General features: G+C 46.2%; 1 protein-coding gene across 49 annotated transcripts in view; it reads left to right on the top strand.

Annotated features, from left to right (window-relative positions):
• Positions 1–14,048, top strand: part of SORBS1 (sorbin and SH3 domain containing 1) — a 224,942-nt gene that overhangs the window by 162,876 nt on the left and 48,018 nt on the right. For 30 of the 49 annotated variants that reach the window (XM_053662484.1, XM_053662536.1, XM_053662483.1 and 27 more), the window contains 4 exons: positions 3,363–3,446; positions 7,548–7,613; positions 8,169–8,270; positions 12,216–12,265. In XM_053662484.1, coding sequence (XP_053518459.1) covers positions 3,363–3,446; positions 7,548–7,613; positions 8,169–8,270; positions 12,216–12,265 — 302 coding nt within the window. The remainder of the gene's footprint in view (positions 1–3,362; positions 3,447–7,547; positions 7,614–8,168; positions 8,271–12,215; positions 12,266–14,048) is intronic. The other 19 variants (XM_053662502.1, XM_053662524.1, XM_053662528.1 and 16 more) reach the window with 5 other exon arrangements.

Raw genomic sequence — 14,048 nt, 5'->3', positions numbered from 1 at the left:
TGTCTGGTTTGCCAGACCATGAGGACACACACACACACATACATACACATGAGTTAACTATGGATAAGTACACTAACTAGCGACAGATGTAGAATCTAAATTTACTTTCAGTAATATGCAATTATTTGGGGGGAAAATAATGCCTTTATTTCCAGTTTGAGGTACTCATGTCTGTGTAAGCTTGGCAGTGTAAATTGCGACCTCATTGGCACACCTGTGGGCAGAAGGGTTGAACAGTAAGGCCTGCCCCAGAGCTCATCTAGTGCGAACGCCAACCATCCCAAAGAGAGAAAACACCTTGCTATCTTCAAACACCCCAACAGGAGACTCACGGCCTGGGTGACCTATTCAGCTCCTTGGCAAAATCATACAAAGTTCTTTATAACAACTTGGCCTGCCTTACCGTAGCGCGAATCCATTTTCTTCTCTCTGGTCTTGGAATTGGAGATCATTGTCAGAAATAGCCTTTTTCAGGCTTTGTTCCTTTTACTCTCCTCTAAGTTCCCTTACAGAATGTCAGCTCAATTCAACAAATGTAGATAGATTAACTTTTACATGCCAGGCCCTGGGTTAAATGGAGGGGTCCCTGCTCCCATGGGGCGGCAGTGGGAAGGGCAGACACTGAGGTAGTAATCACACAATGTGTATTTGAAGAGTAAAGTAAGGGGACTTATCCAGCCTGGTTTCTTCCCAGTTCACGGTTACTTTGAGTTCCTTCCTGGCGTTTCAAGTCTGTCCCTTGGCCCTGTTTTAGCTGGTATCACCTGCAAACCCAGTGGCCCTACACCCTTGTCACAGCAGCACGGGAAGCGGAACGTGGTGTGAAGAGCACTGGACCAGGACGCGGAGGACCTGAGTTCAGATTTTGAGTCTGCCCTCTGTCTTGGGGCAAGTCCTTCAACCTTTCTGATCCTCAGTGTTTTCATCTGGGAACCAGAAGTAGTATCTGGCCCACTGACCTCCCTGAGGTTGTAAGTAAGAGGATCAAGTGCAACAGTGCGGGTTAAAGAACCACGGGTGTGCTAAAGTGAGGTGCCAGTGAACGCTAAATTATTATTTAATTAAAATCTGAAGCTAGTCTCCGGCTCCCACTGAAGTAAAACTGTCCTTGAGGAGCATCAGGCATTGTCCTGGCACGGCCCCTCCCCTTCGGAAGGATTGTGCCAAGCTGGGAAAGGAAGAGCCCCCGGCAGCAGAGAACTTAGCCCGGTGCTGTGGAACCTGCCCTGCCTGCCAGTCCCCAGATCCTGGAGTGCATCCGGAAGGGCTTTGCTGTCAGTCCAATCCACAGCTGGAGCAACAGCTGAGATGTAAATGGCAGAATCAAGTACAGATTTTAGCACTGTGTGGTGTTACCTCTTTAACGTTCCCTCCGGGGAGCTCGAAGGCCTCAGGCCAGCTGCTCTGGGCCCAAGTTGCTCGACATCCCTGCCGATTCAGTTCCCCGCACAGTATTAACCTCAGCAGTGAAATGCTCTGCAGACAACCTTTGGTGATAAAGTGGGTTCATCCTTTCAGGTCTGCGTACCGAAGCATTCAGGCAGTTTCCTGAAGGAGTTGGTACATTTTAATGATTTCTCTTAAAAAGCCTAAACTATTCACAGAAATCAGCTTATAAATAGTCTTTAAAAATAAGAAACATGAAACAGGTTTCATGAAATCCCATCATATTAGGATCCAAGATGTCCCAATGTCCCAGCTTTTCCTCAACTAGTTGTATCCTTGAAGGTGTTGGGCCTCATTTCACTGAATAAATGCAAAATCCACTATTTTACATAATTACACAAGGGTCATGACTTCTGCCTCAAGGTTTAAGCCCCAAGTCCCTAAAGACAATTGGGGGAGCTTTTAATCTGGACATTGATCCTTCTGAGTTCAACTAACTTATATTCAGTGAATTTCAGTTCAAGAAGGTTCTCTGCCATATTTTCCTCAATTTAAAACAAAAATAGAAATAATGGTAAAGATTCTTATAAGGATTTAGAAGAAGCAATTGGTGAAGGTCACTGAAAAAGTTTACAGCCATTTCTACCAGCTGCAAAAGGCCCATTAAGGACACATGAAGAAAAAACGGACCGGAAGGAGCTGCTTGGGAAGTGGTCACGGTGAGGGCGTGGTCACAGTGAGGGCGTGGCCACGGGACGAGCAGCCCCTTCTGCAGGGGTTGGAGTCCCAAGGGAGTGAAGCTTCTTATGCATTGCCTTTAATCTCAGTGGAACATGTACATTTTACATTATTTCCAGAACATCGCCATCTCTCCAGTGACTATCAAGGTTTTTTGAAACACGTATGAGTTTAATTCAGCCATGGACCTCTAACAGTTTTGTCTGCGTTGAACATGTCTCCTGTTTTTGAAGGGGAAATGTGATTACTTTCCAGGCATTCATTTTTAACTAATTATTTCCAGAAGCACATGTTATTCCACAGAGAAAGGTACTGGAGCTTTATAAATATTTGATTAAATATGAAATCCCATGGAATCAATGATCAGTCTGTGTGAACTACCTCATAGAGTCCTATAAGTGAGAAATCTAACCTATTTTTGTAACATAACCCAGAAGTCCCCACCTCTGTTGTTCTGTTATCTGTCTTGCTCAGCTTCTCCCTCCCTTTAGTTTCTCCCAGTCCTTTAACATTTATTTGTTAGAACATAAAGTATATCCTGTCTGTATTCATCCCCCACAGGTGCTTGTTTAAAATGTTTTTTCACTTGTGTCCTCTGTTTTTACTTATATCATCTTTCACTTTACTGTGTATGGGACATGGTTTCTCACCTACTCATGTGCCATTAAAGATGCAGTATTAACAAATTGGCTTTTATAAAAGTGTCAGTATTTGCATTTATTTTGAAAACCTGAAGGCAGCCTTGCAAATAAGCACTAAATCTGTACTAGGCTGTAAAAATTGTTTGCTCTACTCACCTGGCATAAATGGCTAAATGTTTGATGTGCTTACCAGGTTATCTGCTTGTAACTAATAGTTCTTTATGAGGGGGAAATAAGGGCTTTCTTTCCCCCCACAGAATGGGACTACTGTCAGAGCCATATTCGTATTTGTCGTGCAGGGCAGCAGCGTGGTGCGGAGTTCTCCATCAACAGTCCATCTGTCTTCTGCCTTAGGACTGAGAGGGATTCGCTCCCTGCTCCCTAGCCCAATGTCCCCATCTCTATAAACACATCCTTTCCTGCCTGTTTTAGCTCCATGATTTTGCCAATGTCAGTAAAAGTGGATGATTGCTGCTGTTGAATGCAGTTGCTGTGTATAGCGGGAATCCACTGCATCTCTACTGGCCTGTTCCTATGTAATCTTTGCATAATGTTATCCTTCTCTCTCTTTCATTTCCCTATCACCAACCCCTATAGAGTCGGGATATAAGCCCAGAAGAGATAGATTTAAAGAATGAACCTTGGTATAAATTCTTTTCGGAATTGGAGTTTGGGAAACCGGTAAGTTTAATAGCCTCAGTGGTTATAGACATTTTTTGAAAATAATGCTGTTGATGCATTGTCGCTGCTAAAGAATCAGATCTATTTGCAAGGAATTCAGGGAGTGTAGAGCACTGTGTTGGTTGTCCCTGGTGGGATTGTCTACCCTCACCACAACCTGTAAGCTTTCCATTGCTTAATTTCACCAAGAAAGGACTGTACCTGCAAGTATTTCTTGCTAGAGATCCCAGAGAAACACGACTAAATTCTTGCTCGTCTTAGGACCTCCCACCACTAGCAACAAATATCATTTGCCTGTGGATGGCATTATATTGGCTGTTGGTTTAGTTCCTTGACCAGAGTCTTGGTGGTATCCTGAAGACAAGCAAGCAAATGCATTACACACTGAGCAGACCAGCCCTGCCATGCGTTAGATCGAACTTTTAAAGGCACAGGTGCAAGGGAAGTGCCAAAGCCAGCCACAAAGGTCTGTCCATGCAGATCTGACCCACGAATATAACCCCATTTCAGGCAACTTTTAGGGAGTGAACTCTGCGAGTTAGGATAATAGTTCCGGAATTTTGAAATGAGAGTTAGGAATTCCAGCGAATTTAGTGTTCAACCTAATAATATTCTGCAGCTTCCTCCTGGTGTGTCTGAGTTGGCTTTGGTCCAAATTGATTTTTGGCACTTAAAGGATTTTCTTAATATCAAACAGAAAGGAGAATTGAGCTCGTTTTTGCACTGGAAATGACTGGAAACTGACTTTAAAATTCCAGTTACTTTACATCTTCATTATTTCAACTGCAAAAAGAATTTATAGGTAGCAGGATTAAATGAATAAAAATAAAACATTTTATTAGATGTTCGAGACTTTAAGCATTGAATCCAGTATTTGAATCACTGTGGTTTGGTGTGCAAGTTTTATCTGCAGACAGGAATTAACTTTACAGTTTAGTAAAATGTTAAATTCCATGGTGTGCATTTTTATTAAGATGAAGACGAAAACAAATTAAGCTGGTCTCTGAAACTGCTAAATTGATGTAACAATGCTAAGCTTTGTTTCAAAGTTCACGCATCCCGAGTTAGGAGCACCTGACTTGCAGAGACGTCCAGCAGACGTTCCTCCCACCTGGTCCTCTCCTTAGACACTGTGTCCTAATAGCCGCTACGCTGTCCTGGGTGAACAGCGCCACCTAGTGACCAGTGGAGAGGGACGTATCCAACCCAAAGTGCATCAAGTCCCCCTTCCCAAAGTTTGATGCACACCTCACTCCTCCGTTCTCTCCCTTTTTTCTCTGCTGTCTGCCATTCAGACATCCATGGGGTCTACCTCAGGCAGTCTTTTCCACATGCAAATATTTAATAGTATTCTAACCCTTCTCCTTTTCTTCTTTTTCTTAAAACCTGTTCAAATATCTCAGAAAAATCTTTTGATATATAGTTCCTCCCCGCTTCCCCTCAAAAAACCATGATTGGTATATATAATAATTCTAAATTTCCATGAGGAGAACAAAAGCTATTAGCTTTAAATTATGTATAAGCAAGAGTTTGTGCCACTGATTTTTCAAGTCCCATCCGGAATCCACAGTTTCTAGCTGTGTCCTTGTTGGCCAAGTAACTAAATCAGTTCTATCTTAAATATTAGCTTTCAGGAAACATTATGACACAGTTTTTTTCTAATCAATTGTGATTGGTTTGTTTTACTAAATCTGGCATTGCAAATCTATTTTTGTCAGCAATAGACAGTATTTCATACATTAAACATTAACATACATTAAACAGGTTCAGTGAAGAGCTTAGCAAATTAATACTGTTCCTACTGGAAACCCGTCTGATCACCACACAGCCAGTCCACACACATGTTGGGAACACAGTCCATCTGGACACTGGGGCCTCGTCGGGATTTGTATCCCTACCCTATTGTTCTAACTGCCTCTTAATGATTTAAAGAGCTGCTTTTCCAAAAATGTCCCTTATTTTAAAGGCATGAATATTGCTGGCATAAACCTTAGAGTCCTTCTTAAATGGGACTGCTACTTTTTTGTGTAGGTCTTTTATAGTCTTTGACATTTTTATTAAATTTACTGAGATGACATTAGTTACTATAGGGTCAAATGAGTTTCAGACACACATTTCTGTGGTACTAGATTGGTGCATTGCACTGTGTTCCCACCACTCAAAGTCAGACCCTCTTCTGCCACCATATCTAGGCCTCCTCCACCTCTCACCCTCCTCTCTGTCGGTCTTTTCAAGTAATAAAAGATAATGCTTTTGAAGACTTACCAAAATAGCTTAATGTCTATCCTGAGGGACAGTGTAGTGTTGCAGTGAATGGTTCCCTACAGTCTAAGGCCTTCGAGGGGTGGGCTTGTGACCTAGTGGAACCAAGTGGAAGGACTGGACATTACTCCCGGCATTTGGTGAGAAAGTGAGGTAGGGAGAAAATTTTTCTTCTTTCAACTTCTCTCCTGCCCCAGGCACTGCGGGCCATAAAAGAGTAAGAGACATAAATAAAAAGTGGCATAAACTATGAAAGTTGTTTTAGAATGTTTTCAGTCATTCAGAAGCAGAGTGAAATCAAAACTCCTACCAAAGCCTGTGGATCATCTTTTCTACTTTTTATTCCCTACCAATGCAGGACCCCGTTCCCCTGAGAGAGGAAAGCCTGCCAGAACTTAGACACTAGACATTCACTCCAGACTCCATGCTTCCTTAGCCCTTTCACTGAACGCCACCTGAACATGCTGAAATTTCAGCAAGATCCTGACTGTAATACCTTTTAGCTCTAATAGGTTGTTGTAGAGTATCAAATCATTCAAGATGCCAGTGACCATTTTGGGGAAGGTTATTTAAAACCAATTTAATTTGTAAGCACTGTCTCTCTTTTCTCCAGTAAAGAAATGAGTAGGGATGCCATCAGCGGCCTTAGAATGTCTGCTTCCCCATATGAACCATCTGTGACGTGTACAAAGTTCGTAAAGAAGAGTGATGATTGTTAATAGCACTTTACAGACACAGAAGTCACATCACTGGCCTGGTGCTGTCAGCGGTGAATGCTTCTTGAAATCAGATTGCTTTTCATTTGCAAATTTATTACAAACAGCCTGAGTGTTAGCCCTTTTTTTCCCCTTTTTTCCCCCTCTAACTTGTACAGAAATTGATATGATTTTTATATGCAAGCTCAGGGCAAAATGTCACAATGTAAACCAATTAGAACACTTCTGTAGTTGGTTATAATGAAATTTTCACAAAATTCCAGGAGCTGTTAATGATCCTATCGCCTCTGAGGTCACTGTCTAAGAAATTTCAAGTCTAAATAGGCAGTGAAAGATGGAGGGGAAGAGGAGAGTTAGAACTGGCTTGTAACTTCCAAGTGTCCTACTCTTTGAACCCCTCCCTCACGAAACTTACAGCAATTCGGGCAGCTTTCTGTTGTGGGAATGCACCCAATTCTACCTTGAAGAGTTAAAGGAGAAAGCAAAGATAATCTTACAGTTCGCTCTTTAAATTCATCGTATAAACTCTGTTCTCTGAGGCATATAGAAGGCATGGCTCTGCCATTAACATGTTAACAAAGTCTAGTAAACAGTGAAAGATTTAAAAAATCATCTAGATACACAGCACAAAAATTCAACACCCGTTGTTGTGTGTGTGTGTGTGGGTATCGTTGCCACAAAGCACGGACAGCGCGTGCAGGTCAGTTCACCGGCCCTCGGCCAGATCTCCAGATTCGCACACTTACTAACAAAGCATGGAGTTGGCGGTGGAGAAGATTTCAAAAATGGGGGATCTCGGTGTCAATCCAGTTCAGAAGGAACAATAAGGAATTTTAAAGTTTCTGTTTCAGTGTAAATTGGTGTTACCGTTTTTATTTATTTATTTTTCTTTGTGTCTTCGTTTAAGTTTTCAATATTTGGACTCCAACAAAGATTTACTCTGGAGACAGTTGTAGAAACGAGCGTCCCCGCCAGGGCCCACCCCGTCGCTCTGGGTCCCCCTCTCCGTGTTGGCAGCGCCCGCCCCCCGCCCCCGTGTGCCCCTCTTGGTTTGAGCCAGTCTCCGTGTTTGTCTTTATGTCTTTATGCTCATTTCTTCATTTCCTCCTCTGCTTCCCATCAGCCTCCCAAAAAGATATGGGATTATACTCCTGGAGACTGCTCTATCCTTCCTAGAGAGGATAGAAAGGTAATGCCGCGCCTCCGTGGGCCGTGTGTGTGTTCTCTAGCCTGGTAGAGGGAGTGTGTCTGGGGTTTTCTTTTACTTTCTTAAATCACTTTTATTTTAAATCGATAACGTTTTTTTTTGGCTTGGTGATTATTTAACAATCTCTAAGACTTGTACTAATGGTTAGAGGTTTGCTTCTTTTTTTTTTTTTTTTTTTCTGAACAATGACGTATTCTTCTGACATGTAGTATTTGTCGCAGTCACCCTATTCTGAAAAGAGAGAAAATAGGTACTTCCTGGAAGGTAGGTTTTGGTTGAATTTATAGTTCTCTTTAGGAAGTAGGATAGAGTTTTGAAGGCCAGGTCACTTCAGGGTGTAGATTTTCTGTGCCTAATGCTGCCTTCTCTGTCCTCATGGCTTTGCGTAATTTACAGTGAGCTCTTGCGTTCTGACCATACCCTCTCTGCCTTATTACACTAACGCTAAAGAGTGCATTTTTCAAACTTAACCTGCCATTCTCTCTGCCTTTCCTCCAAACTAAAACATTCTTTCCCATCTTTTCTTTCTTGAACCAGACTAACCTAGAAAAAGATCTCGACCTCTGCCAAACAGACTTAGAGGCAGATTTAGAAAAAGTGGAGACGCTTACTAAAACACCCAGTGCAGAGCTGTCACAGGTATTTCTGAGTTTTTCTCGTGCCACCACCAGCCCCTTTCCCAGCTCTGTTCTGTGTCCTCAGCTCCGCAGTGTTCTCTGTAGGGAAGGTGAGGAGTTCACGCTGGTTTCCTTAAAGCTGCATGGCCTCCTGACCCCCGCTTTGCATTCCTTTCTTTCCCCTCCTTCATTTTTGCTTCCATTTCTTTTGAGCTTGGCATCTTCCTTAAAGGTTTTTTGTTTGTTTTTTTTTTACATATTCCTGGGTGGCTGGTGATTGAAACGGCTCCCCCGTCTTCCTCTGCTTTCAGGGGCGACCCTCTAACTTCCCTTCTTTCGCCTGGGAACGCCTTCTCTGAATTTTCAGGGAGCCACCGTCTGGCCGTCGTCATTGTGGCAGCCCCAGAGGTCGTTGTAAAAGTGTGGCAGTGTGCGCTGAGTGCCTCTTATGTGCTCAACATTGTCAGAGCATTGTATTTGTGATGTAAAAGGTCAGAAAGTTCTCAATGAAAACATGCACCCCGGAGGCCAGACCGCCCGGCCACAAACAAGCATTTGAAACTTGACCGGCACTGATGTTTTTAAATGGCGCTATGTCAAAATGTGGTTTATTAAGGGCTAGGTCAGAAAGAGAGCAAGTCCAAGGTAAACGGGTTCCCAGGGGGAAGAAAAACAGCCCAGTGCTTGCAGAACTGCTCCTAGGGCTCCCTGGAAAAACAAGAGAGGCCCTTACAAGGAAAAGGGGGTCTTTACAGAAAATACAAAGGAATGCAGACACTGCTAAAGAGTCCAGGGAGACCCCCAGACTGCAACAGGAAAAGTGGGGATTGTGAGTGGATCCTGGTCAACTTCAGAACTAAGACAAGGGAGGAGGGTCAGACCACCAGCGGGAGTCACTTGGGTACCAAAAGTCATGTGAATGCCAGATGTAACTCAGGGCCAGGATAAGGAAAGCAGGGGTTACAGCAGCACTGGGAATGTGGGAGCCTGGAATAGAGGCCAGGGAACCACTAACAGGTTGGGGGAGTTGGGCTTCAGAAGCCAGAGTCAGTGAAGAATGAGGACACCAGGGGCGAGCGTTAGGCCCGGCTCCCTTCAGAACCGTGAGGAGGCACATTTGAGCCACAGTGCAAGCAGCTGAGACACAGATGTCTCAGTCAGGGGCAGGGGGCTGTGCCCGGGCAGGGTGGAGCCAGTGTGAGGTTGAAGGTCTGAGTTAGTTCTTGAGTTGACAGCTTTGGTTGCAGGTGTGTCCTAAAGTGAGTTGGGGTAGGACGGGACTGAAAGCAGTCCAGATAATGAGTGGTTCTGTAACACCCATGAGGATGGATGGCCACTAGAGAAGCGACCTCACTGTGATTCCCTGAGGGTCGCAGAGATGGCTTCCAGTTCGTGGCCTCCTTCCCCCGGGCAAGAGGGGCACAAAGAGTTCGATGCATAAATGAATCATCTTCCCATTTGTTCAGTTACCTGCTGCCCCTTAGTCCCTAATACATATGAGATACACTAACGGAAGTTCTAATTCAGCACCAGAAAAATGGGCTTTGCCTCCAGGAGCATGACAGCTGAGTCACAGTCCTAAACAAGAGTGCCAGCAGCACTCAGCAGTACCTGCCTGCTAAGAGCTGAGTGCGTGGGAGGGGCTCTGAGTGCCAGAAGGGAGGGAGGGAAGTCTTATGGGAAGCCAGAGCAGACTGGAAGAGCGCTAGCTGAGATCCCAGAGGGTGGAACACAGGTGCAGGTGAGAGTAGCGGTGCCCACTGGAGGTTTGGTGAGGAGCACAGACGTGAACATGTTGAGGATGCGTGCAAGGAAGGGAGTAGAATTCAGCTGTAATGGAACAGTGGGGGCGCAGGTTTGGGAGACAGGGTCAACCCTGGATTACAGAGACTCAGAAAAGACAGTTAAGGAAATGATCGATGTTGCCCAGAGACCAGTGATTTAATTCAGATGTATTTCAGGAAGAGTAGTGTCAGCACTTAGAAATGCTGAATCGGAGGGAGGCCATCCAGGTGGGGGCTGCTGAGAGGACAGGAGGCGGGTAGTGGGTGAGAGCCCACCCTCCGCAGCACAGCACGAGGGGGGTGTGAGAGCAGAGGAAATAGCAGGGAACAGGCGAATTGATTGGTGTGAAAAACAACGAATGGGGTGGAGGAAAAAGCAACTCCAGGCAGCTGGAACAATGGGGACGCACTGCATGTCACAGAAGAAGGACGGGGAGAAAAGTCAGTGCAGACGTGAGATGAAGGATTTGGTTTTAGGTCACTTATTTTTGAGGAGTTGGCTGTGTATCACATAGGGAACATCTGGTAGACAGTTGGACACGTAGGACTGGGTCTCGTGGGAGAGGCAGGGGCTTACAAAGCCCATCAGAGTCTCCAGAGGAGAAGTGGTGGCTGGCATCCTGCGGGGAATGAAGACGCTGGACCCAGGGGAAAGGTTGAGCGAATGGATGAAAGACCAGCAACTACTGAGGGGTGCTGATGAAGGAGCGGAGGACACGGGGAGGGTCAGGCAGAGAACAGTTCTGAGATGTGGGGGGAAATTAGTGGTGGGGTGAGAAGAGAGGGGGAAAACGACCCGGCCGCCAGAGAGGCCCCAAAAGTAGACTCTGAGGAAAGGTCAATGCGTTCGATAACCGAGAGGTTTCAGAAAACTTTGGAGGTTGCCGGGTGAGTGCGGATGGGAGCTGGAGTATGTGGTGAGGAACTAGGGGAACCCCAGGAGTACAGCACTGATCGACACCTGGTGGTGGAAGGCAGGCAGGGGCGTGCAAAAGTTTGTCAACGCGGAGCCCTGGGCATCATCCACCCAGAGTGGGGCAGGTGTCAAAGGTCAGATTCAGGAAGAGAGGGTAGGCAGGAGACCCCAGGCAGGCGACGGGCTGGATGGATGAATGTGGAAGTGGGAGGGGCGCCTCCTCTGAGGAGTAATGGGGAGCAGAGGGAGCTGTGCTCCTGAGGCAGAGGTGCCCTGGGAAAGGACAGGACCCAGCAGGAGGGGGGCCGGTGGCTGAGCCCCCAGGAAGGCCACCTCTCTCCTGCCACCTCCCCCTTCCCTTTCTCTCTTTTCTTGTTCTTGGTGTTTCTCTTTCTCTCCTTGCTTCAAATTTCTCTCCTCTGGATACTTTGTCTTCCTCGTAATGCTCATTATCAGAGATAGGAATATCTTTAAAAGTTAACTTTTTCACTGATTTATCCAACCACCATATTTTTAAATGCACGTATGTCGAACGCTTTGCATTTTTCTCTGTGAGACAACAGAATCCCTAAGCTACACAATTATGTTGCTTTTTCTCTGCATGTAGTTCTCAGTTGTTTTCTTCCTTTTGCATAGTGGCATGTAATCTTATGAAATGTTCCCCACTGAGGCTGAGATGGTCATTAATAGCTTTTGTAAAACTGCATTTCTCCCCCTTTTCACACTTCTACACCTGCAGGGGCAAACAAGTGGTCCAAACCCAGGGTATTCTGTACCTGAAGTTTGGGGTGGCTCTCTCTGGATGTGGCATCTGGGGTGCATGAAGGAGTCTGGTGGGTTGGCAAGGGTGTCTGAAGGTTGGGGTGCACTGGTGTAGCGTGTGCTGTCCATGCCACTGATGCGTGCCAGCCCAACGGTGGGCCCCTCCGCCCGCTGGGCACCTCCACACGCTGGGCCTGTGGCTGAAAGTACAAGCGATCCTGGAGGCCATCTCCCAACCCACTCAGAGAACCTTGGCTGCAGCCGCTGGGGGCAAAAGACCAGAGACAACGAGAACACCCCTTGCCCAGAAAGCTTCCTCCCAAGGAAAAGACAGCACCCCTCACCAGCACCGAGCCCCTTCTCTCAGGGGTCCCCTTCTCCCAGGGGTCCCTGTCTAAGTTAGCAAAGGGAAGGGGCTTCTCTCTTTCCCCTTGGCTTGAAACATCTGAGTCAAAATAAATCACATTCTCTCTCTCTCTCTCTTTTTTTTTTTTGACATTTACAGAGCTCAGCAGTCAGCCCCACTCCGGAAATTTCTGCAGAGCCTCCTGGATAGTAAGTGGCCGCTTTGTTTACATGACTGAGTGTGTGAAATGTCAGAAATGGGAAGGAGCCCGTGTGTTGGGCCCAAGTGCGTTGCATTTGAAGAGCGTAGTGGCTTTGGATGGCGCATGGTTTGGTGATAAGTTGCAATTCAATTCTGGTCTTCGATTTTCTTCTTCCGTTTTCTCCTCTTCCAAATTAATTTTGTGATGTTCCATGTTAATTTTGACACATTTCCCTGAGTTGTCATCTTTACCTTTAGAACATGAGTGTATCAGCCAGAGTTTAGGATCAAAGTTTACCTCATTTGCTGATTCTTATGGGGAGGAGGTGTGTGAATGTATAAGGGCCTGTCACAGGGACAGGAGGGGCCGAGGGGGGCTCGCTGGTCTGATTCTCAGAGGTGTGGCTTTATTTCCCCATGCCAGGTCGTAGGATTCCCCCTGGGTGGTGTGTGCACACCTCACTCATGTCTTCATGGGGCAACCTTCCCCAAACCCTCCTGCATCCTTTCCTCCGCACCATCCCCCAGACTACCCGCTAACCCCCCTGCCTCCTCTACCAGGTTCTTTGTCTCAGAACTTTGCCACACAGCTGCTGTCGCCGCTGAGAGTGGTTCGGTGCTGCCTGCCCTGCCCTGCCCTGCCCTGCACACACAGTGAATGATAAGCATTTTAGCTTGTCCAAGAAGACCCTCACTGAGCCTGTCTGTGCCCAGTCTCATGTTAATACCTCTTGTGACACTGACTTTTGCTGTGTCCCTGAATTATGTTGCTGCGTTTTTATAACTGCTAATATATCATAAACTTCTGAGGGCAGGGCAAGGACTGTGTTCCCATCGTGCCTGGCCCACCCCGCAGATCTGGGAGTTTGCTGTGATTGGAGCAGCTCCTCATCTTACCGCCATCAGATCTGTGGCTTGTTCTTCACAGTGTGGCAGGAAGGGAGGCGCAACTATTACCCAAATGGAGGCGCTCCATTTGGGTTCAGCAAATCCACAGTGAGCAAAATTCACCTGCTCAGATGGAAGCCTGACTTGATCTGGTGCTGAGTTGATGCACATTGGTGGCAAACTTGATGGTCACTTGGGCATTTTGCGAGAGTAGTTTCGTTGGAAAGTCAATTCACTGGGAAAACACCTTAACCCTTTTAGGATAGTGACCAAATTTCTAACCAGATCTATTCTGTGAGTATTTCTTCTATAAATATCTATATTAATTATTTTGATTAATGTACCTCAGAGTATCAGATGCAGTCGAGATGATGTGTTGGGACAGTGGCTAGGGGCACAGCTTCCTATTGGAAAGGACAGCTCCATCTGGAGAAGGTCGAGTGCAGAGTGTCCGCACTCACGGTGGGACTGGTGATCGGGCCGCCAGTGCAACGGAGCCGGAGTTCAGCTGTAGCATCAGGACTGTCCCCTTCTCCCTCCACTGTGGGTTCTGAGGCTTGCTCTGTGTTAAAGAGCTAGCCGAACTATGCCCTCAGCTCCAAGGGTGACCGGTCACAGGCCTTCTAAGCTCCCAGAGATGTGCTGTCAGGGGTGAAGCCCACCAGATGACCTTCGGCTGTCGGTAGATAAAGGACTTCTTCAAGGCCAAGGCTCCAAGCAAACTCTCCCTGGTCCTTGAGGTCACCTGTTTGTCAGTGACAAAGCTTGACATGTCTTCGGTTCTGACTGCCCAATGCCTGACATTTCCAGGATTGTATCAAGTTAGCCCTGTTTCCTGGTCTCTCCCCTCTACCTCCTCACCCCCATCTCCCTGAAATGCCCAGGACAAAAAATGCACCGGCT

The sequence above is a fragment of the Artibeus jamaicensis genome, unplaced genomic scaffold (genome assembly GCF_021234435.1).
Source record: "Artibeus jamaicensis isolate MK-2021 breed Jamaican fruit bat unplaced genomic scaffold, CSHL_Jam_final contig_252, whole genome shotgun sequence".
Classification (NCBI taxonomy): domain Eukaryota; kingdom Metazoa; phylum Chordata; class Mammalia; order Chiroptera; family Phyllostomidae; genus Artibeus; species Artibeus jamaicensis.
The sequence above is the reverse complement of the archived record's forward strand: the minus strand, read 5'-3'. Positions and strand labels throughout refer to the sequence as shown.